At 43.6% G+C, this 24,661-nt stretch overlaps 1 protein-coding gene across 11 annotated transcripts in view; it reads right to left on the minus strand.

The window, feature by feature from the left end:
* The window catches only part of SRPK2 (SRSF protein kinase 2), a 256,312-nt gene that overhangs the window by 17,429 nt on the left and 214,222 nt on the right, over positions 1-24,661 (minus strand). For all 11 annotated transcript variants that reach the window (XM_053553488.1, XM_053553495.1, XM_053553491.1 and 8 more), the window contains 6 exons: positions 22,517-22,682; positions 21,102-21,127; positions 19,673-19,919; positions 18,329-18,811; positions 8,784-8,884; positions 8,573-8,680 (listed from right to left, as the gene is read on the minus strand). In XM_053553488.1, coding sequence (XP_053409463.1) covers positions 8,573-8,680; positions 8,784-8,884; positions 18,329-18,811; positions 19,673-19,919; positions 21,102-21,127; positions 22,517-22,682 — 1,131 coding nt within the window. The remainder of the gene's footprint in view (positions 1-8,572; positions 8,681-8,783; positions 8,885-18,328; positions 18,812-19,672; positions 19,920-21,101; positions 21,128-22,516; positions 22,683-24,661) is intronic.

Below are 24,661 nucleotides of genomic sequence, written 5' to 3' on the forward strand. Positions count from 1 at the left end.
GAGTTATAGGAATTCCAGAAGGGGAAGAAGAATGCCCCAGAGGAATGGAAGCCATACTAGAGAATATTATAAAAGAAAATTTCCCAAACATCACCAAAGATTCTGACACACTGCTTTCAGAGGGATATCGGACCCCGGGTCGCCTCAACTCTAACCGAGCTTCTCCAAGACACATTGTGATGAACCTGTCCAAAGTCAAGACAAAAGAAAAGATTCTGCAAGCTGCCAGGAGTAAGCGCCAGTTGACCTACAGGGGCAAATCCATCAGAGTTACCACAGACTTCTCTAATGAAACTTTCCAAGCAAGAAGACAATGGTCATCTACCTTTAATCTACTTAAACAGAACAATTTTCAGCCCAGAATTCTGTACCCTGCTAAGCTAAGCTTCAAAATTGACGGAGAAATCAAATCATTTACGGATATACAAACATTGAGGAAATTCGCCACAACAAGACCAGCTCTACAGGAAATACTTCAACCTGTTCTGCACACTGACCACCACAATGGATCAGCAGCAAAGTAAGAACTCAGAAATCAAAGGACAGAACCTAACCTCCACACTGATGCAAAAGATAAAACTAAGCAATGGACTCTCACCAAATAAGACGAATAGAATACTACCACACTTATCCATTATCTCAATAAATGTTAATGGCTTGAATTCCCCACTGAAGAGACATAGATTGGCTGACTGGATTAAAAAACACAAGCCATCCATTTGCTGTCTGCAAGAAACACACCTGGCTTCAAAAGACAAATTAAAGCTCTGAGTCAAGGGTTGGAAGACAATTTTTCAGGCAAATGGAATTCAGAAGAAAAGAGGAGTTGCAATCTTATTTTCAGATACATGTGGATTTAAAGCAACTAAAGTCAAAAAAGACAAAGATGGTCACTTTATATTGGTCAAGGGAAAACTACAACAAGAAGACATTTCAATTCTAAATATTTATGCACCCAATTTAAATGCTCCCAGATTCTTCAAGCAGACCTTACTCAGTCTGAGCAATATGATATCTGATAATATCATCATAACAGGGGACTTTAACACACCTCTTACAGAGCTGGACAGATCCTCTAAACAGAAATTAAACAAAGATGTAAGAGATTTAAATGAGACCCTAGACCAACTATGCTTGATAGACGTATATAGAACACTCCACCCCAAAGATAAAGAATATACATTCTTCTCATCACCCCATGGAACATTCTCCAAAATTGATCATATCCTGGGACACAAAACAAATATCAACAGAATCAAAAGAATTGAAATTTTACCTTGTATCTTTTCAGACCATAAGGCACTAAAGATGGAACTCAACTCTAACAAAAATGCTCAACCCCACCCAAAGGCATGGAAATTAAACAATCTTCTGTTGAATAACAGATGGGTGAAGGAAGAAATAAAACAGGAAATCATTAACTTCCTTGAGCATAACAACAATGAAGACACAAGCTACCAAAACCTGTGGGATACTGCAAAAGCAGTTTTGAGAGGAAAATTCATCGCTTTAGATGCCTACATTCGAAAAACAGAAAGAGAGCACATCAACAATCTCACAAGAGATCTTATGGAATTGGAAAAAGAAGAACAATCTAAGCCTAAACCCAGTAGAAGAAAAGAAATATCCAAAATCAAATCAGAGATCAATGAAATTGAAAACAAAAGAATCATTCAGAAAATTAATGAAACAAGGAGTTGGTTTTTTGAAAAAATAAATAAAATAGATAAACCATTGGCCAGACTAACTAGAAATAGAAAAGTAAAATCTCTAATAACCTCAATCAGAAACGATAAAGGGGAAATAACAACTGATCCCACAGAGATACAAGAGATCATCTCTGAATACTACCAGAAACTCTATGCCCAGAAATTTGACAATGTGAAGGAAATAGATCAATATTTGGAATCACACCCTCTCCCTAGACTTAGCCAGGAAGAAATAGACCTCCTGAACAGACCAATTTCAAGCACTGAGATCAAAGAAACAATAAAAAAGCTTCCAACTAAAAAATGCCCTGGTCCAGATGGCTTCACTCCAGAACTCTATCAAACCTTCAAGGAAGAGCTTATTCCTGTACTGCAGAAATTATTCCAAAAAATTGAGGAAGAAGGAATCTTCCCCAACACATTCTATGAAGCAAACATCACCCTGATACCAAAACCAGGAAAAGACCCAAGCAAAAAGGAGAATTTCAGACCAATCTCACTCATGAATATAGATGGAAAAATTCTCAACAAAATCCTAGCCAATAGATTACAGCTTATCATCAAAAAAGTCATTCATCATGATCAAGTAGGCTTCATCCCAGGGATGCAAGGCTGGTTTAACATACGCAAGTCCATAAACGTTATCCACCATATTAACAGAGGCAAAAATAAAGATCACATGATCCTCTCAATAGATGCAGAAAAAGCATTTGATAAAATCCAGCATCCTTTTCTAATTAGAACACTGAAGAGTATAGGCATAGGTGGCACATTTCTTTTTTTTTTTTTTTTTTTTTTTGGCCAGGGCTGGGTTTGAACCCGCCACCTCTGGCATATGGGACCGGCGCCCTACTCCTTGAGCCACAGGCGCCGCCCAGGTGGCACATTTCTAAAACTGATTGAAGCTATCTATGACAAACCCACAGCCAATATTTTACTGAATGGAGTAAAACTGAAAGCTTTTCCTCTTAGAACTGGAACCAGACAAGGTTGTCCTCTGTCACCTTTACTATTCAACATAGTGCTGGAAGTTCTAGCCAATACAATTAGGCAAGACAAGGAAATAAAGGGAATCCAAATGGGAGCAGAGGAGGTCAAACTCTCCCTCTTTGCTGACGACATGATCTTATACTTAGAGAACCCCAAAGAGTCAACCACAAGACTCCTAGAAGTCATCAGAAAATACAGTAATGTTTCAGGATATAAAATCAATGTCCACAAGTCAGTAGCCTTTGTATACACCAATAACAGTCAAGATGAGAAGCTAATTAAGGACACAACTCCCTTCACCATAGTTTCAAAGAAAATGAAATACCTAGGAATATACCTAACGAAGGAGGTGAAGGACCTCTATAAAGAAAACTATGAAATCCTCAGAAAGGAAATAGCAGAGGATATTAACAAATGGAAGAACATACCATGCTCATGGATGGGAAGAATCAACATTGTTAAAATGTCTATACTTCCCAAAGCAATCTACCTATTCAATGCCATTCCTATCAAAGTACCTACATCGTACTTTCAAGATTTGGAAAAAATGATTCTGCGTTTTGTATGGAACCGGAAAAAACCCCGTATAGCTAAGGCAGTTCTTAGTAACAAAAATAAAGCTGGGGGCATCAGCATACCAGATTTTAGTCTGTACTACAAAGCCATAGTGCTCAAGACAGCATGGTACTGGCACAAAAACAGAGACATAGACACTTGGAATCGAATTGAACACCAAGAAATGAAACTAACATCTTACAACCACCTAATCTTTGATAAACCAAACAAGAACTTACCTTGGGGGAAAGACTCCCTATTCAATAAATGGTGTTGGGAGAACTGGATGTCTACATGTAAAAGACTGAAACTGGACCCACACCTTTCCCCACTCACAAAAATTGATTCAAGATGGATAAAGGACTTAAATTTAAGGCATGAAACAATAAAAATCCTCAAAGAAAGCATAGGAAAAACACTGGAAGATATTGGCCTGGGGGAAGACTTCATGAAGAAGACTGCCATGACAATGGCAACAACAACAAAAATAAACAAATGGGACTTCATTAAACTGAAAAGCTTCTGTACAGCTAAGGAGACAATAACCAAAGCAAAGAGACAACCTATACAATGGGAAAGGATATTTGCATATTTTCAATCAGACAAAAGCTTGATAACCAGGATCTATAGAGAACTCAAATTAATCCACATGAAAAAAGCCAACAATCCCTTATATCAATGGGCAAGAGACATGAATAGAACTTTCTCTAAAGACGACAGACGAATGGCTAACAAACACATGAAAAACTGTTCATCATCTCTATATATTAGAGAAATGCAAATCAAAACAACCCTGAGATATCATCTAACCCCAGTGAGAATGGCCCACATCACAAAATCTCAAAACTGCAGATGCTGGCGTGGATGTGGACAGAAGGGAACACTTTTACACTGCTGGTGGGACTGCAAACTAGTACAACCTTTCTGGAAGGAAGTATGGAGAAACCTCAAAGCACTCAACCTAGACCTCCCATTCGATCCTGCAATCCCATTACTGGGCATCTACCCAGAAGGAAAAAAATCCTTTTATCATAAGGACACTTGTACTAGACTGTTTATTGCAGCTCAATTTACCATTGCCAAAATGTGGAAACAGCCTAAATGCCCACCAACCCAGGAATGGATTAACAAGCTGTGGTATATGTATACCATGGAATACTATTCAGCCATTAAAAAAAAATGGAGACTTTACATCCTTCGTATTAACCTGGATGTAAGTGGAAGACATTATTCTTAGTAAAGCATCACAAAAATGGAGAAGCATGAATCCTATGTACTCAATCTTGATATGAGGACAATTAATGACAAGGTTATGGGGGGGGAAGCAGAAAGAAGGATGGAGGGAGGAGGGGGGGGCCTTAGTGTGTGTCACATTTTATGGGGGCAAGACATGATTGCAAGAGGGACTTTACCTAACAATTGCAATCAGTGTAACTGGCTTATTGTACCCTCAATGAATCCCCAACAAAAAAAAAAAAAGAAAGTTTAAAAAAAAAAAAAAAAAAAAAAGAAAGATTATTGCCTTTAACTCAGTTACTTTCAATATAGGCTTTCTTTTTTTTTTTTTTTTTTAATACAGAGTCTGACTCTGTCACCCTGGGTAGAGTGCTATAGTGTCATAGCTCACAGCGACCTCAAACTCTTAGACCCGAGCAAGCCTCTTGCCTCAGCCTCCTGAGTAGCTGGGACTACAGGTGCCCGCCAAAACACCCAGCTAGTTTTTCTATTTTTAGTATAGACCTGGTCTTCCTCTTGCTCAGGCTGGTCTTGAACTCCTGAGTTTAAGTGATTCACCTGCCTCAGCCTCCCAGAGGGCTAGGACAGGCATGACCTACTGTACCCGGCCTTATTATTTTTAATACTTGGGAACTTTGGATTCTATCTTCTGTACTTTTCCCAATTTCCTCAAAGGGCTTTTCCCCTGAATCAGTTCTTGGATTCTTAGGAAGGAGGCCAGGTGCCTCTTTCCTGAAATGCCTTCCTATCCCAAAGTACCCTATTCTGATTAAATAAGGTCACTTACTTACTCTGTGATATAACCAAGTGCTGAAGAAGTTTGGTGAAGTTGTCAGAATGTCTTTTCTTGTTTCTATGGCACTGTCCAGGACTCTCCATGGAGTCCATAAAAAAATGGCCTATTTAGGGACTCTGACACAAAAAAGCATAGAAACCAATACTTCAGCCACACAGGAATGTTAGATCATACGCACTTATACCTGGAAGGGCCCCAAAGCTCAAGGAAAGAAAAACAGACCCAGAACCTGACACCGTACCTCACTTTGCTGTGCTCCTACTGACCACACTTATCTCAGCTCTCATCCCCAATGGAGTCACTGTGAGTTTCAACACTATTTAAAAGGACTACAGTCTTTAGCACCAAGAACAATCTGTGGCTACTTGACAGCTTGGTATTACAAGATCAAGTTTAATATACTGTAATTTTTTTTTTTTTTTTGTAGAGACAAGAGTCTCACTTTACCGCCCTCGGTAGAGTGCCGTGGCGTCACACGGCTCACAGCAACCTCCAGCTCTTGGGCTTATGCGATTCTCTTGCCTCAGCCTCCCAAGCAGCTGGGACTATAGGCACCCGCCACAACGCCGGCTATTTTTTTGTTGTTGCAGTTTGGCCAGGGCCGGGTTTGAACCCACCACCCTTGGCATATGGGGCCGGCGCCCTACTCACTGAGCCACAGGCGCCGCCCTACTGTAATTTTTTTTTTTTTTTTTTTTGTAGAGACAGGGTCTCACTTTATGGCCCTCGGTAGAGTGCCGTGGCCTCACACAGCTCACAGCAACCTCCAACTCCTGGGCTTAAGTGATTCTCTTGCCTCAGCCTCCCGAGTAGCTGGGACTACAGGCGCCCACCACAACGCCCGGCTATTTTTTGGTTTCAGTTTGGCCGGGGCCGGGTTTGAACCCGTCACCCTCTGTATATGGGGCCCGGCGCCTTACCGACTGAGCCACAGGCGCCGCCCAATATTTTTAAACTTTAACAAAAGGGTGGGGATAGAGAAACATTGTCTCATTTCTCTGAGGTTCTCAGCCTGTGGGTCGAACTGCATTAAAGGGTTGCAGCATTAGAACCACAGATTTAAAGGGACCTCTGAGCCATGGCCTATGGGGTGAGGTGGGCAGGGCATGGAGGCTTTCCCCATTCCTAAAAATCACTCTCATGACAACTACCTGGAAAAAACAAACCCACAGGCAGCTTCAGCAGCACTGAGGGAGCTTATGCTTAATTCTTGGGAAAAGGGCAAGTCAAAGGGGGCACAGGATGGTTCTCCTTGGGAGCCTGTCACTGGTGTTCACACATCCAGACACACAGGACAGCTGGCAGGGTGGAGAATTCTGTGGAGGGATACGTCCTTTTCTAAGAAAGGTAAGACAGGCAGCACCTGTGGCTCAAGGAGTAGGGCGCCGGTCCCATATGCCAGAGGTGGCAGGTTCAAACCTAGCCCCGGCCAAAAACAACAACAACAAAAAAAGTAAGACAGATAACGTGCTGACAGCTCCACCATTATCCCAACACATCTGGGATTTTGTCCTGGTTTTCTGATTATATCACCAAACTTAACACCCAAAATTAGAAGCACAGGATTTCACAGTTTAAAGAGTTCTTAGCACCTAATGCAGACAGGTTCTAATGCTGGCAAGCGGTGCAGCCCAACCTCCCACACCCTAACTTAAAGTGGCCTGCTGGTCAAGGGCTACCAGGAAGCTGCTCCCTGCCTTCCCCTGCCACCCGGTGCAGCCCCTGATGCTCGCTGCTGCCCCCCCGCCCCCCCCCCCGCCCCCTGCAGCCTCTACAGCTCGCTGCTGCCTCTGTAGCTCCCTACGGCCCCCGCTGCTGCCCGCTGCTGCCCCCTACTGCTCCCTGCTCCCCACTCCACCACACTCTGCCCTGCAGTAACACAGGGGGTCAAATGCCTCTCCACACAGTAGTCTCTAACTTCAACAAAACCATCACACTGAATCCACCAATTCTTTTAACCATTCTTTTCTGTACCTCCTTAAGGCAAGGACTTGGTTTCCACTGCAGAAAATCTTTAAAACTGTGAATAATTTTAAAATCATCTAGCATTACCCAAAACAACAAGGGGTACACAGACCTAACTGAGCACCTCTGTTGCCTCAGAGCACACTAACTTGAAAGACACTGAACACGTCCTTTGTCTTACATCTCCTGGTACGATGTGCTCAACACAATGCTTTGACTTTAGTATTAGAGGATATAAAAAACAACACATTCAAAAAAACTGTTAAATGTATCTTTCAACATTGGAAAATTAATGTATTTATTTTGTGTTGCCCCCTTTTTTCTTTAGTGAGAAGACATATGCTAATAAGCCTTACACACAGGGCCCTTTAAAAATCAGAGGAGACCATACAAAAAAAAATAAAAAATAAAATCAGAGGAGAATGTGGATACAAGATAGGAGACGGAAAAAGCACGCAACCCCATCGTGAGCGACCCACCCTTTCCAGCCTGGGAACAGCAGAGTAAAGCCCACTGAGAGAAAAGCACGGAACGGGGCCAAGAAAGGGGGCCTGAAACTCCTCCTGGGTGAAGGATCATAAATGCCACCAGGTCACACGTTCAGAGGAATGACAAGAGATGACCGGTGGGGCTGAGAACTCAGACACAACTCGCGTGTGATGTGCAAAACCAGCAGCAGCAATAGGCATGGCACCTGCTGCCCCCGGGGGACATCACCAGGCACCCCCTGGAATGTCCTCTCTGGGAACGGCCTCAGTCAGAGGGAGCATACGTCCCTGCTCCTGTCTCAAAAATGACTGGACATTCTAGAATAATGTGCCAAAATATTCTCTGGATGGTGCTTAGCAAAGGGAGTGCTGGTGTCTAAGGGAGATCCTCCCTGGTCAGGAAGGTGAGGACACTGCCTGTCTGGCTCACCTGGCAGAGGCCAGACCTTCCCCTGAGACACCACCGTCTCCTCCTCCTCCTCCACAGCATGAGTGAAGGGAGAGCTCTGAACAACCTGCAAGCTCTCAGGGACCAAAAGGGATTAACATCAACTCACTATGTTGCCCAGCTGAGTCTGACTTCTAGGGCTGTGGGCTGTACAAGCCTTCAGAAGAGACCGTCTCTCAGAAAACCAAACCAAACCAACCCAGAAACCCAGGGCGTACATGAGAATTCTTCAGGGACCCAAGGCATCAACATTCCCCTCACCCAGCCCACAGTGGATGATCCTCACAGTCAGACAAACCAACACCACATGCTCTGGAGATGCCCATGAAGAGCACTAAAGGATGAGCAGACTCATCTAGAAGACAATAGCAAAGGCCGCTCTTACCATACATGCTGTGCTCCAGATGTCAGCGGGCGTGCTGTACCCCGCGCCTATCAACACCTCTATGGATCTGTACTGGCGCGTCTGGATGTCTTCTGTGAAGTGTTTATGCTGGAAGGGAACAAAGCCTATTACCACAGAGGAACAGAACATCTAAAAAGTGTCTTTTCACACAGAATTACACCCAAATGTTTTAGAAAGAAACTCTACTTACCACCCAGCAAGCGTTTCCCAGGTCAGCAATTTTTACTCTAATTTTATCCGCATTCCGTGGATCAAGGGGATTCACCAACAAATCAGCCGCCCGGGTTTTTGCTGGCATGAGCAAACAGCAGGACAGTTAGTGCCTGGCTAAGTGTCTGCCATGTGTGAGCAGTCTGCGGTGACAGGGTCACTTAGGCCTAGACACTGTAAATTGGCCTTAACAGAACTAAAATTCCTCCCATCTCTGAAAAATATTCCACAAAAGAAAATGCACTGGGCTACCCAAAGGACGCCATGGTCACTGCCTTCCCCTTTCTCCTTAACCTCGATCCCTGCTCCTCTGGCTGGCACTGAACAAGCCAGCCTTTCATGTCCCTCCCTGTCCCTGTGGCTGCTCCTCATGACATCAGGACCCTCAGGGCAGGTCGAGTGCACTGGTACACTGCCACAGGGAGCACAGAGGCTAGAAGATGCGCTGTGGGGGGGCCATGGCTTCCTAGTGACACCCGGAACACAGGGCCCTGGCACCCACACCTCCTCATCCCCTACAACTCCCACTGCTTGGACTGAACAGACAGATCTCAAGGGCTACAGGATGGCGGATTAACACACACAGATTAAAGGTAGGAACTAATCTATTGTGATTTCACTTTAGGTAAGAAAGGCTGAGGCAGAGGTCTCCTGAGATGGCCTAGGCCACAAAGGCAACCTCTGAGTTCACTCATAAACTTGTCATTTCTCAATTCCAGGGTGATCTTGAGGGAATCTCAAAGGTGGGCATAGGGCCAAGCTTCCTAGGGCTTTCGGGGACCAGACAGTGTTGCACACATGTGGATTATGCCTGTAACAAACACAGTTAACCAGGAGGCAAGTAACAAAGAAAACCCTGCAAAGTCCCAAAAGAAAGGCCTGAAGTCAGCATCTTCATCATCAGTCTCAAACTGACCTACCTACAAGCTCAGGTTTTTGGTGAGGATGGAATATAACCCATAGCTTTTATTTTAGAAGTAATTTAGAAATGGTGTTAATAAACTACACAGAACACATCAATGCAGAACATTAAACATCTACCTTTGATAGCCCTCTGTTCACTCAAAGCTGGGTACTACTAAAATGAACATAGTTCAGGTTCCACCTGAACTATGGACTCACAGTGTGTGAGGTGGCTCAGCAGCACAGCACAGCCAGCCAGGAAGGCCAGCCGTACTTAGATTGGCAGGGCAGAGAGCAGGCAGGTCCCCCAGGGCACACGCAGAGCTCCTGAGGATGCAAGGAGAATTCTGGCCCTTACCTGAGACATTCCTCAGGCTTGTGGATCAACCTGGGCCAGCTGGGCACAGGCGTTCCCATCTTAATACCTTCGATAGGTGTGCTTCCCCCTTTATACAGAAGGTGATCCTTATGGTGGGTGGCATCTGACCAAATTCCAGGTATGAATTCAGGAAAACAAACACAGGAACCCAGAAAATGACGAGAAAGAAAGCAGCACAGAACACAAAAGGAGGCGAAACGCATGCATGGATACACCTGCGGCTGAGAACAGACTTCCCGGATAAACATAACCAGGCTGCCCAACGGACAGATGGACAACGCTAGGAGTGACTAGGTGAACTCCTCATGTCATATACTCAAGGAGAATCAGCAGGAAAGAAGATGGAATTTGAGGTTTGCAGAACTTAGATTCAAATGTAAGTTTCAACACTGGCCAAGCACAGCGGCTCATGCCTGTAATCCTAGCACTCTGGGAGGCCAAGGCGGGTGGATTTCTGAGCTCACAGGTTCAAGACCAGCCTAAGCAAGAGTGAGACCCCATGTCTAAAAATAGCCACGTGTTTTGGTGGGCACCTATAGTCCCATCTACTTGGAAGGGTGAGACAAGAAGATCACTTAGCCCAAGAGTTTGAGGGTGAGCTGTGAGCTGTGACACAGAACACTTTACCAAGGGTGACAAGTGAGACTGTCTCAAAAAAAAAAAAAAAAAAGTTTCAACACCTATAAGTTATAAGACTGACAAATGACAAATTTTTCAGAGTCAGTTTTCAGGAAAGAAATAAACCACAATCCAAACATAGGAGAGTTGGTACAGCACCTGGCTAGCGGGCTAGATCCAGGAGCTGCATTCTGCTATGATCATTTGAGCTCCCTCTGAGGTCTGGGGCTGCCTCTAACTGGTGAGTTTGAGACCAGAGAGCAGGCAGAGAAGAGGAAACCCAAGTGTGAGTCCCATCTCTCCAAATACTCTGGATCACAGGTCCAACGAGGGAAGAGAATGAAGCCACGTTAGATACATTGTGGTCCTCCACCATCGGGATGGTTCTTTTTCCTCCCTGAGAAATTGTGAACTGTCTGTTATCTGAGGGTACTCAAGAGGGAGTGATCTGTAATCTGCCACCCATTCTGAGTTGTTGTTTTTATTTTATTTTATTTTATTTTTTTTGTGGTTTTTGGCCAGGGCTGGGTTTGAACCCACCACCTCTGGCATATGGGACTGGCGCCCTACTCCTTGAGCCACAGGCGCCACCCTTATTTTATTTTATTTTTTGTGATAGAGTCTCACCTTGTTGCCCTCAGTAGAGTGCCATGGCAAAACAGCTCACAGCAACCTCAAACTCTTGGCCTTAAGACATTCTCTTGCCTTGGGCGGCGCCTGTGGCTCAAGGAGTAGGGCGCTGGTCCCATATGCCGGAGGTGGCGGGTTCAAACTCAGCCCCGGCCAAAAAAAAAAGACATTCTCCTGCCTCAGGTCCCGAGTAGCTGGGACTACAGGTTCCCGTCACAATGCCTGGCTATTTTTAGAGATGGAGTCTTGCTCTGGGGCTCAGGATCTACTGGAGAGCTCAGGCCATCCACCCACCTCAGCCTCCTAGAGTTATTAGGCTTACAGGTGTGAGCCACTGAGTTGTTTTTAAAAACACCTCCCAGTAGCTGCATAATTCAATTAAACTAGAAGAAATACACTTTCAAAGACACATCACTACACATTTAAATATAATTCTTTTGTATTTTTAATATTCCTCATTTATGTTCACTAAACAAAATCTCTTTGGTGACATACTGCTATCCTCTTGGTTCAGATCTATAAATAGTTACCCAGCTTACAATATGTTCCAAGTGACACTAGGCAATTTATCTCAATAACTGAATTATGTAAAAATACAACAGGAGGTAAGAGATTCTGCTTTTCTGACTGTGTTTTCTCAAGACTAGAGTACCTGACCCTTGTGTTTGGTGCATCTGCATAATCATTTCAATTTTGCTTTGCACCTCTTCTGATTAGGTCACCCCTGTGGTGACCCATCACAGCTTTTCCTTCTCATGGCTATTGGTGACACAAAGGACAAGCTGTAGCCGTCTTTCCAAAATGAAAAGCCGGCAATTGCACTCTCCGTATCATACTAAGAAGAGAATAAGTGAGAAGATTTCATTTCAGAAAGGGAGGGAGCACTTAAATTACCTTCTGGTCTCAAACTCACCAGTTAGAGGCAGCCCCAGACCTCAGAGGGAGCTCAGCCTCCCGAGTAGCTGGGACACTCGCCTAGAAACCAGTAAGGTAAAAGCCAGCAATGCCTCACTGTGAAGAGACAGGTGCCGTCCACCAGTGCACAAGGCAGTGTGCTAGGCAAATGCTAACTTCACATTATAAAATGTCCTTACAAAAAGGGCATCAAGATCCTCTCCACATGGAGGAGGTTCAGTACTAGGCCCAAGGAAGTAGTAACAGAACTAGGAGATTTAATGCCAACCTCCAATCTAGTCATTCAACAAACAATTACCGAGTCCCTTCTATGTGCCAAGCACAGGGAACACAGCATGAAGAAAATGACTCCCAAATTAGGAAACTCATGTAGTAGTTGGGAATATGGGCAATAAATTAAATGAGGAATCCATACACTGTATCAGGTAGTTATAAATGCTATGAAGAAAAAACAAAGCAAGAAAAGGAGATGGAGAGCAATGAGGGTGGTGCAAGGGAGGCTTTTCAGAGAAGGTGAGGTTCAAGGAGAGGCTTGAATAAAGGAAGGCAAGGAGAGAGAAATTTCTAGTCAAAGGAGACAGGAAGGACAAAGGCCCTGAGGCAGAAATGAGCTCTCAATTTTGAGAAACTTTATTGATATACTTTTTTTTGAGACGGAGTCTCACCTTTTCACCCTTGGTATAGTGCTCTTGTGTCACAGCTCACAGCAATCTCAAACTCTTAGGCTCAAGCAAAATACCTCAGCCTCCCGAGTAGCTGGGACTATAGGCACACAGCACAATATCCTGCTAGTTTTCCTAGTTTTAGTAGAAAGGGGGTCTTGCTCTTGTTCAGTATGGTCTTGAACTCCTGAGCTCAGGTGATCCACTCATTTTGGCCTCCCTGAGTACTAGGATTACAGGTGTGATCCACGACACCTAGCCTATTTTGAGAAAGTTTAGAAAGAAGTCTCAATGAATACACAGAATGAGCCAGGGGAACAGAGAGGGGATGAGAGAGCAGATGACAGCAGAGAGCTGCCAGGGAACAGACTGGAGAGCTAGCTGGCTGCCTTCAGTGAGGGAGTCCCGGGGCATCACTCTATGTAAAGAATACAGTGGCGATCCTTTTTTAAGGGGGAAAGGGAAGATGATGGAATATGCTTTTAGAAGATCTCTTTGAGCTCCAAGACAGAGAACAGACTGAAGGAGCAAAGCTGAAGTGAGGTTGAACACAGAGGCTGTATTAGAGCAGCAGGCAGGGACTGCCAGCAACCTGGGTCACACCAGGGATGTGAAAGGATTCGATGTGCCCCACAGGAAAACCAGCAAGACCACTGCTCCAGGGCCTCTGTCCTTCAGACATGATGAGTCAAGATAGGTGCCATGGTTCTATGAGTTAATAATCTAGAAGGAACCCTGCCTCCTCTTCTCAATTTTCAATGGCTGCCAAATTACTCTAGAAAAAAATCTACGTTCTTTGGTCTGGCATTCAAGTTCTTCTTCCATCTTCTCAATCTGGCTTTTGTCTACTATTCTAACATGTACACTCTGCCCTACTGACAAGGAGCCACAGTCTTCTTAAGAAAGACTTTTTCTTGCCTCTCGCGCCCATGTGGTACTAGGTGGCCAAATGCAAGCCAAGAGGCTGCACCCATTCCGTACAGGGAGGCTGCCCCTGGTAATCAGATGGCCACAGTGGACACCAAAACGGAGGGCCTACAAACAAATGACTGGAAAAGTAGATCCCATCCCTCCCATCCCTGCTGTGTCCCTAGAATTTAACAATACGATAATGGCCTGCTTGGTAAGAGGCTAGGATCAATATAAGAACAAAATGAAATAACTCCACCTCCTGTGTCTCCCTGATGAGACAGCTACTAGGGATGGTGTGTGTGTTGGACACAGTAAACTGTTGATTATAAAAAGGGAGGAGAAAAGGAAGTATAGAAGAATATAACCAGGTGTCACTCATTTGTTTATTCATATTTAATAAATGCTTATCTTAGGACCAAGTTAGATGCTGAGGATACAAAAAATAAAAACATACTGCTCTCTCAGAAAGAGAGAGGGGAAAGAGGCTGGACACGAGCAGTGACCAGACGTTAAGGAAGCATGACCAAGGGGGGGGGGGCGGCGCCTGTGGCTCAGTCGGTAAGGCGCCGGCCCCATATACCGAGGGTGGCGGGTTCAAACCCGGCCCCAGCCAAACTGCAACCAAAAATAGCCGGGCGTTGTGGCGGGCGCCGGTAGTCCCAGCTACTCGGGAGGCTGAGGCAAGAGAATCGCTTAAGCCCAGGAGTTGGAGGCTGCTGTGAGCTGTGTGAGGCCACAGCACTCTACCCGAGGGCCATAAAGTGAGACTCTGTCTCTACAAAAAAAAAAAAAAAGAGGGAGAGGGGAGGACACAGGAGGCCACCGGGAGGCAGGACCCAGGCTTATCATATTCTGGGTCAGGAAAAAGAAAAAGAAAAACCTGAGGACTGCTGAGGACGTTCACTATGGATAAGTAACAGACGATGTTATACAATTACCAATATTCTTTTTTTTTTTTTTTTTATTGTTGGGGATTCATTGAGGGTACAATAAGCCAGTTACACTGATTGCAATTGTTAGGTAAAGTCCCTCTTGCAATCATGTCTTGCCCCCATAAAGTGTGACACACGCTAAGGCCCCACCCCCTACAATTACTAATATTCTTACATATTATCGTCATGACAGAGAATGCCATAATCCATCTCTCAGAAGGTGAATGCTTATGTATTTAGGAGTGAAGTGTTCTATATCTATAGCATACAGTGTCTGTGTAAGTTAAATATATATAATTTGGCAAAATGTTAATTGTTGAATTATATAGTTATTCACTGTACTGTTCATCACACTGCAAAACAGTACAGAGATGTTCTATATTTGAATACTTCTCTTCCCATCACACAAAGGGCGGTGCTGCTTATGCAGGCCTGCGGCGCATACACTCCACTGTGGAGACCACTGCACTAGACCGTGGGCTGTGAAAACTGCAAGCAGAATAACAGACAGGTGTGATTAGCATATTTCAAAAACATTCTAGCAGCAAGGTGGAAGAGCAAAGTGAAAAGCAGGTGGGGATGAAAGCAGGAGAGAACGCAAAGCTGAGGTCAGCAGACGCCTAACAGGTGAGCAAACAGTGACAATGCCCACTTTCCAGCTAGGCGGGGAGGACCCTCCTGGAAGGACGTGGAAACCCGCTGGATGCAAGAGAAAAGCCAGTGGCACAGCACAACCAAGTGTCTCACAGGGGCAACGGGAGATGGTGCTAGCCAGGATGGATAACATAGCATGTTTAGCAGGTGGGCAGGGAAAGTGGGACTTGGGTTTGGAAATGTCAGGTCTGAGGTTCCCCTCGTGACACACAGCTGCAGCTGCAGCTGTGTCCTGTCCCATGAACAGGTGGACAACTGAACCTGGAGACAGGAGAACTGATCAAGGGATTCCTCTGCCAGGAATGCGCTTTCCTCGGAGTTTGAACTTCCTCACCTTCTTCAGGTCTCTGATAAATGCTACCATGTCATCTTCCAGATGGAATTCAAAGCAGCCTCTGCCATACGACATCACCCTCACCAGGCTTAGCAGGAGGCAGCACTCACCGCTGCCCATCTGTGTGGGAAGGTAAGCTCCCCCAGGGCACACGCACTGTGGCTCTGGTTGACTGCTGTGTCCTCAGTTCTCATAGCACACTGAGGGTGTCTAGCACAGTCACCGAGAACCAATGTGGATTTGGCCGTCGATGCCACGCTAAGGAGTGTCTGTCATGGGAAGGCTTATGTCAGTCAGGGAGAGACCTGAGTGAAGAGTCTGAGATGTGGCTGAGGATAGTCAGCAGACTAACGAAGGCCCAGAGGAGTGGCAGGACAGAGCGGGTCTGGCAGTGCCTCAGACTAAGCTTCCTTCTACTTCTCTTTTCAGATGTAAGCCTATACCTACCTACCCGCGCCCCTTCCCAAGGTGACTATATGATGTGATGGACAGAACAGGAGCAGAAATCAGGCCTGGACTCAGGATCTACGAGTTACAAGGCCAGTGAGTGCGCCAAACAAACCTTAGCACTTTCCGGGCCTTAGATCTTGACAACAAGGTAACAGAAGCAGCAATTGTGCTCCCTTGCCAAGGGTTTGTGATGACCAAGGTAACGTACAGTCCCTGAGAAGTTTTTCGTATGTGGTTATATTATATTTCATGTTATTATTTCTCTACCTAAACCATTTACTTTTTTTATTTGATTCCATGCTAAAAATATTTCCTTTCATAGAGAAAGGTTCAGGCAGGTTAAGAAACCAAAGTTCTGGGCCAGGCACAGTAGCTCACGCCTCTGATCCTAGCACTCCAGGAGGCTGAGGTGAATGTTGCTTGAGCTTGAGTTCAAGACCAGCCTGAGCAAGAGCAAGAGCCCCCAGCTCTACTAAAAATAGAAAAACTAGCCAGGTGTTATGGTGGGTGCCTACAGTCCTGGCTGCTTGGCAGGGTGAGGCAAGAAGATCACTAAGCACAAGAGCTTGAGGATGCCGTGAGATGATGCCCGGCACTCTACCCAGGGGGACAGAAGTAAGACTGTCTCAAAAAACAAACAAACAAAACCCACCAAAGTTCCATAACTAGTAAGTTTTGAGCTGGGATCTGATCTGATATATAGTTTTCCCTTGTTATTCAAAGGGGCACTGGTTCCAGGACTTCCCAAGGATACCAAAATCCACAGATGCTTAAACTTCTGTATCTTGATACCTAATACAATAGAAATAGTTCTTATACTGTATTGTTTAGAGAATAATGACAACAAAAACAAGTCTGTATATGTTTAATACAGACACACAGAGGTTTTTGTTCTCCTGAAGATTTTTGATCCAAAGTCGGCTGAATCCAGATTCAGATGTGAAATACCTGGATATGCAGGACTGAATGTATCTGAAGCCACTGTTCCAAGCTACTACTTATAAAATAAACATGAATAAAAATGAATTAAAAAGGCAACTTATAAACTACTTTCTGTATCTATCTTTATCTATCTGTAAGTTAAGTAAAAACTGAGGTACAAGAGCGACAACAAATCTGGAGAAGGTACATTTCACTACTGCTCTTTTCCTAGGAAAGAACCTACATTCCACGTGAAACCATTTTATACGCACCTTCAAACCCTCCCTGGCCAGGGGAAAGGGGAGAAGGAGTTGACCATGTCTGGCCAAGTCAGGAAAACACATCCTTAGGATGACTGTTTATAGCCAGTGCATAACAAAACCAGTTCACGTATCAGGATGCAACCGCCAGCCTGCTGGAAGGAAAGGGGGTGCAGGAATGGCTTGGGTTGGGCTGTCTGCAGGGCAGGCTCTTCAGCCGCTCTGCATGTGTTACACAGTCTTGTCAGTAGAGGGAGCAGAGGAGGTTTCTGAGCTTTTCCACTGTAGGCCAGAATGGAAACCAACAGCGACACCCAATTTTCACTTACTGAAGTCACTTGGTATTCACTCCCAAAATAAGGTTTGGAGTTAAGTCAGGGCTTCCCAGATAGTCAAGATCTCAAAAGATCCACTCTACAATCTGTTATTACATTTCAATCCATGCCACTTTCTTTAAAATCATAATCCTAAGGCACTTATCTATAGCAAGGTCTAATAATCAGGAATAACTATCAGAAGAAAATAGGACACTTCTTTCTCAATAGAGCCAAAAAGCAGGTATATTTTCTCTGAAATAGAAACAAAACAAACAAACACTAAATGTAATGCTATCAGATGGGAAGATACGAATTATAAACTAAACTCCACATTCTAGAAAGCTACAAGGTGTACACTGCTAGAACTGGAAGGTTTTTGCAAATGTTTAATGTTACTGACTAAATATAGAAGGAATGAGAAAAACTCAGAATTGAGATTTGATATGCAGAGAGTGAGAGAAAGACTTCTGGCACAGAACGTATCTTTAAATCACATCACTTCTTCACGAATACAAAAGTCATACAATGAAAACGATCAGTGCACACATATATAGCTCTGTCACCTCCAGCCACTCCCTTCCACAGCACTTGTCCAAGGCATGACCCTGGAAGCAGACAGCTGATGGGGAGGAACTTACTTTTTGGCAACTCTCCAGTACTGGAAGCTGACACTGTTCTGCTTCTGTCGTGTGATGGACTGCTTTCCTCTTGCTCAGTAAGTGGGGATCCCTCAGAAAGAACAGAGCCGCAAGCCACAGGTTCCAAGGACCCAGAGAACAAGGAGGTGGAAAACTCTGGAAACTGTGACTCAGAAATTTTATGTCGTCCATTTGGCAATTCACCATTGAATTGTTCATAGGAGCTGCTATACGTGTAATCGCTTTCTGCATTTGGCTCATCGAGGTTATACTCCTCAGGATTTGGGCAGTCGTCTTCATCATCCTCTTCATCATCTAACTGCTGCTCCAGTAAGAATGGCCCATTCTCAATATGGCCGTTGGTTTTGGGTGATTCTATCCATGCAGGGTCTATGTTCGCAAGTTCCTGTTCAACGTCATCTTCATCTTTCTCAATGTTTTCTTTCTCGGCATCTTCCTTCTCTTCCTGGTCCTCAGCTTCACCTTAAAAAGTTGATGTTTAAGAATTAGAACCTGTTATTCTCCTTAATGCAGTGGCACTAGGTCCTAATTCCTTTGACAAGATATATTTCGAATGGCTTAATTTATCTACCATATACTAAACACCCCTTGGCCTTCAGGATAAAAGTTTTCTACATCTCACTTTTCATTTAATAATTGGCCTACTCATGAGAAAAGTCAGCTTTGTGGGTAAATATGTACAAATAAAATTGCACCTCCATCTCTACCTTCTCCTCTGCAATCTTCAGAAAAAAGGTGATGGAACAATGTAATTAGGTAAAAGGTTAATCACAAAATAAAGGAAGTACTGTGATAAGCATGACAGAGATACAATATTTCTCAGACATTTTGCATTAAAAAAAAAATTATTTTGAGGCTGGCGAGGTGGCTCACTCCTGTAATCCTGGCACTCTGGGAGACCAAGGAGGGCAGACTGTTTGAGCTCAGCAGTTCGAGACCAGCCTGAGTAAGAGCAAGACCCCCTCTCTAAATATATCTGGGGGTTGTGGCAGGCACCTGTGGTCCCAGCTACTCGGGAGGCTAAGGAGAGAGGATTACTTGAGCCCAAGAGTTTGAGGTTGCTGCGAGCTAGGATGCCATGGCACTCTACCAAGGGTGACAAACTGAGACTCTGTCTCCAAAAAAAAAGCAAAACTATTTTGAAATGTTAACATATTCCTGGCATATGGTTCCCACCTCACATTCCAAAACAGGATTTATGATTTTAAAATTGGAAAAAAAAAAAATCACCCTCGCCTACTGAAACAGCAGCACAAAGCCAATCCCTGTGGTGATGTGGCGGGTCCCCCTCGATGGCGTCCCCGGGCCCCTGACCAAACTGACCATTGTCCTTCGCAGTCTCTGCCTCTGCTGCCTCCTCTAATCCCGCTGTTTTTAGCTTCACCTCCGGGCAGTATTCACCGTCCTGCTCACTGGAAGGCACACCTGAGGTGATGTTTTCTTCTATTATTTTCCTTTCAGCTTCTCGCTCCAATTCTTCTATCTCCTGCAGGCGTTTTTCCAGTAACTCTGCCTGCCTCTTCTGTTTCTTTTTCAGTTTTTTCTTTTTGTTTTTAGATATTTTTCCTATCTAGAACATGTTAAGAAAACACCACAGGTCAGTTTGCTTCTTTTCAAAACAACACACAACAGTACAAGTAGCTCTGGCAGCATGATAAATACCAATAAACTCTGTTTTTTCACGTCATCTTCAATTAAAATCATAAACCCAGACATGAGTTATAAGTATGACCCTTGTGATTAGGGTTATAGTAAAACAATACCAACAACAAACAAAAAAGAAAAAAAAAAAGGGAAATTGGTGCTGGCTAATATCATGTACCACACACTGGGTCTACTACCAGGCATAGCCCTCGGAGGGATACAGCTGAAATCCAGGAAGTTTTCACCAGTTCTAAGAGAACTGAATATCCTGAAATACACCTGGCTTTAAACAAGAAGTTATTTGGTACATCTAGATGCCAAGTAACATCATCTCATCTCCTCCTTGCCAAAAAGAAACTCTCCCACAGCAGGTGTAGTTCATTGTTGGTCACAGCACTGTTTGTGTCTGGGTCTCTCACTGAGCTGTTACAACTGAGCTAAGACAACCTTAACTCTAAGAAATGAGCATATTGAAGTAAAGGGAGAAAAAATAAAAAGCCAATGCTTTTGTCTGCCCCCAATCGTAGCCATCTGACTTGGAAAGTGCTGCCAATAAGCCCATCCCACGTGTCTGATGATGAGCAAACTCCAGTGCCTTAGCATGAGGCAGCCCTGCGGGGGACACTCGGGCTCCTCAGCAGGCCAGCAAGCCCAGTGATTACAGCTCCCTTGTTCTGGAGCTTCCTTCCACTGGGCTTGTCTCATTGGTGGTAATGTTTTAACAGGACCACAATATAGATGACTCTTTCATATTTAACAACTGGCTGGAAAATATTACAATAGCTTCAGAAACACAGGGAACCTAGAAGTCAATCGGAAATAATGCAAAGTGGTTTTGGAATGATTATACTTCAAACCCTCTATCACCTCACATTTCACCAGTCTTGGCCAATAGCACTCCAGAAAATACATAAGGAAGATTGATCTTGGAACAAATTCTGTAAAAATTACTTTAACAAACAGTAAGTCTTAATTATTTGAGGATGCATAGCATTTATAAACATGTCTACCTTTTAAATTAACATACATTAGAACATCTGTTATTATTTGAAAAGCTCAATAATGAATAATCCCTTTTTACGCAGCAAATGTAAGTATAAGTACTTACAGGTTTTTGTTGTGGAGCCGTACTCACTAAAACAAAATGGGTAGAGGAAAGACACATCATTATGTAGGTAATTCGAATTGCAAAATAAAATAATAACTGTCTTTTAATGGGTACCCAACTTCAAAAACTTAATCATCAGAGCTTCTTAATCATAGGGATCTAGAGAAAGTTTACTCAACTCAAACAAATGACTCACTCTTAAAAGTCATAATACAAGTTATTCATGTTGAGCCATTTCTCTTACTAATCTAAAATTAAATACTAATACATCTCAAAAAGTTAATCCCAAAGCACTGACTTTTAACTTAAGATAATGAAGAAGGGGCCACAAATATCCTATGGTCATTGAACCAAACTGCTTTTACACATAGTAAAGTGAACAATTTGGGTTAGATGTACACACAACTGAACTAAATTTAACACTGTAACAAGTAGTCTATAGTCATGTGCGGGGGCACGATGTGGGAGAGTGTAGACACACATCACACTTCGTAGCTACCGCCGGAAATACCACATAGACATGCCACAACTCAGCTGCTTCGTCTTCTTAATTCCAAAATTACTAGTTGCCACAGATTGATAAAAGTTGTGCTAAATGGAGAGTAGGAATCATTCTGATAAAACTAAAGCCAGAAAAAAATTTCTGATGACTAAAGGCTGGCTACAAGAAACCCATTACTTTATTCTCCTCTGCAGAGAAGTTGGCGACACAAGAAATATTCAAATATAGATGAAGCAAAATGGGTACAATGTGAGGGTATTCTGGGCATGGTGTTATAATGCAGTGTTATAAATAATGTTAGGGACTCTTCCTAACAAATGGTAGCATTATAACCTAATTGTTTAAACCCTCACATTAATCTGAAATTAAAAAAAAATACAGATGAAGCAGAAGCTAAGAATTTAAAAGTCCTTTTAAGGGAGAACAAAGGTAAAAAATTCAGATATTAAAATATAATTGAACTGGGGTATCTTCCTTCTCAAGAAAAAGGTGCAGTTATTTCCAAAATCCAATCTTTTTTTTTCGAGGAAGAGTATCACTTTGTTGTCCTTGGTAGAATGCCTTGGTGTCAGAGCTCACAGCAACCTCAAACTCTTGGGCTCAAGCGATCCTTTTGCCTCAGCTTCCTGAGTACCTGGTACTACAGGCACCCATCACAATGCCTGGCTACTTTTTAGAGACGGGGTCTCACTCTTGCTTAGGCTGGTCTGGAACTCCTGAGCTCAAGCTTTCTACTCTCCTCAGCCTCCCAGCACCCGATGATTACAGGTGGGAGCCACTGTGCCCAGCCAACAACCAATCTCTTGTAAAAAGCTCTCATGTATATACACTTGACTCAGTTGCCTCCAGTGTGCAACTCTGTAAACTCACAATGCTCCCAAACAGACTGAAACAAGCTGGCTTGCTGCCTCACCTGCAGACCCCGAAGGGGGAGGAGCACCTGCTTTCTGCCACTCGGTGGCCTCGGCTGCCATTCTTCTCACATAGGCATCGTCCACACACATCAAGATGTTTTCCGGCTTTATGTCAGTATGAATAATCTTGCACTTACTGTGTAGATAATCTAACCCTTGAAGGACCTGAGCATAGTAAAATTGAGAGGAGCTATTAATATATCATTATTTAACCTTTATTTATTTGCATATCAGGTAATACAATCAATCACAGGGCATGAAATTCAATAGACATGAAAGGATATTTAGTAAAAATGCCCATCCCAGCCCTGTCCCCATAGGAAATAGCTCTCCTTCCCACAAGTAACCAAAGTGTGTAAGTCCAGAGATAATCTGGATAAAACCAAAGCCAGAAAAAAATTCTGATGATTAAAGGAAATACACTTGCTCATGGAAGCAAACGTATCTATATCTAGCTGGCCCTTGAGCGATAGGATCTGAACGGCTTGGGTCCACTTGCATGTGTGTTTTCCTCCGCCTCTGCCAGCCTTGAGATAGCAAGATCACTGCTCTCTCTTCCTCAGCCTATTCAGTATGAAGATGACTCACTTTCACTTAGTTAATAATAAAAACACATTTTCTCAGTAACAGTTTCTTTTCTCTAGTTTCCTTTAATTGTAAGAGTATAGTATATATAATAACTCAGTGAGCCATGGTCAAGAAAAGGAAAGAAGGGCGGCGCCTGTGGCTCAAAGGAGTAGGGCGCCGGCCCCATATGCTGGAGGTGGAGGGTTCAAACCCAGCCCCAGACAAAAACTGCAAAAAAAAAAAAGAAAGAAAAGGAAAGAATACAGTATATAATACATATAATACACAAAACACGCGGCAATTTACTGTTCATGTTATCAGTAAGGCTTCCAGGCAACAGCAGCCTATTAGAAGCTACATTTTGAAGGAGTCAAAAGTTATACTTAAACTTTCAGCTTTGAGGGGAGTCCCTGCCCCTAACTCCCCACAATGCTCAAGGGTCAACTGTATATGTTAAGTTTTGAGACAAACCATGTTACGGTCCATTATTTCAACTCCAAGAACACAGTCGACAGTGTCCTTTCTGATTCATCCGGGCAAGTTTAACTTGCTAGGCTTATTGGTGTTGGTGGAAAGGCTTCAATTGTTTCTGTCCAGGTGGATTTTGTTTCTTGATTTTTGCATATTTCAAAATTTTTGTAATTACCCATGTATACTTCTTCAATAACAGCTTAATTAAAAAATAATTCACATATACAATTCACCTTTTCAGTGTACAATTTAATGATTTTTGTTTTTGTTTTTAGAGACAGAGTCTCATTTTGTCGCCCTCGGTAGAGTGCCATGGCGTCACAGCTCACAGCAACCTCCAGCTCTTGGGCTTAGGCAATTCTCCTGCCTCAGCCTCCCGAGTAGCTGGGACTATAGACGCCCACCACAATGCCCAGCTATTTTTTGTTTTTGTTGCAGTTTGGCTGGGGCTGGGTTTGAACCTGCCACCCTCAGTATATGAAGCCAGCGCCCTATTCACTGAGCCATAGACACTGCCCTCTTTTTTTTTTTTGAGACACAGTTTTACTTTATTGCCCTCGGTAGAGTACCATGACGTCATAGCTCACAGCAACCTCCAACTCCTGGACTTCTTGCCTCAGCCGCCTGAGTAGCTGAGACTACAGGTGCTCTCCAGAACGCTTGGCTTTTTTTGTTGTTGTTTTTGCAATTTTGGCCGGGGCCGGGTTCGAACCCTCCACTCTCAGTATGTGGGGTTGGCGCCCTACCCATTGAACCACAGGCGCCACCCAATTTAATGATTTTTGGATCACTACTATGTAATTTAGAACATTTTCATGGCTGCCACCAAAGAACATACTCATAAGCATTCAGTCCCCATCTCCCTCCAACTCCTCCATTACTAAAGAACCACTAATCTACTTGCTGATTCTGGACATTTTCTATAATTAAGATCAAATAAAGTAGTATTTTGTTACTGTCACCATGCTTTCGAATTTCATTTTTGTGTAGCACGTATCACTACTTCATTTCTTTTTACTGCCAAGTAATATTCGACTGCACAAATACACGACATTTTGTTTGTACATTCATTTGAATGACATTTAGGTTGTTTTCCACTTTGGGGT

The sequence above is a fragment of the Nycticebus coucang genome, chromosome 11 (genome assembly GCF_027406575.1).
Source record: "Nycticebus coucang isolate mNycCou1 chromosome 11, mNycCou1.pri, whole genome shotgun sequence".
In the NCBI taxonomy this organism is placed as follows: Eukaryota; Metazoa; Chordata; class Mammalia; order Primates; family Lorisidae; genus Nycticebus; species Nycticebus coucang.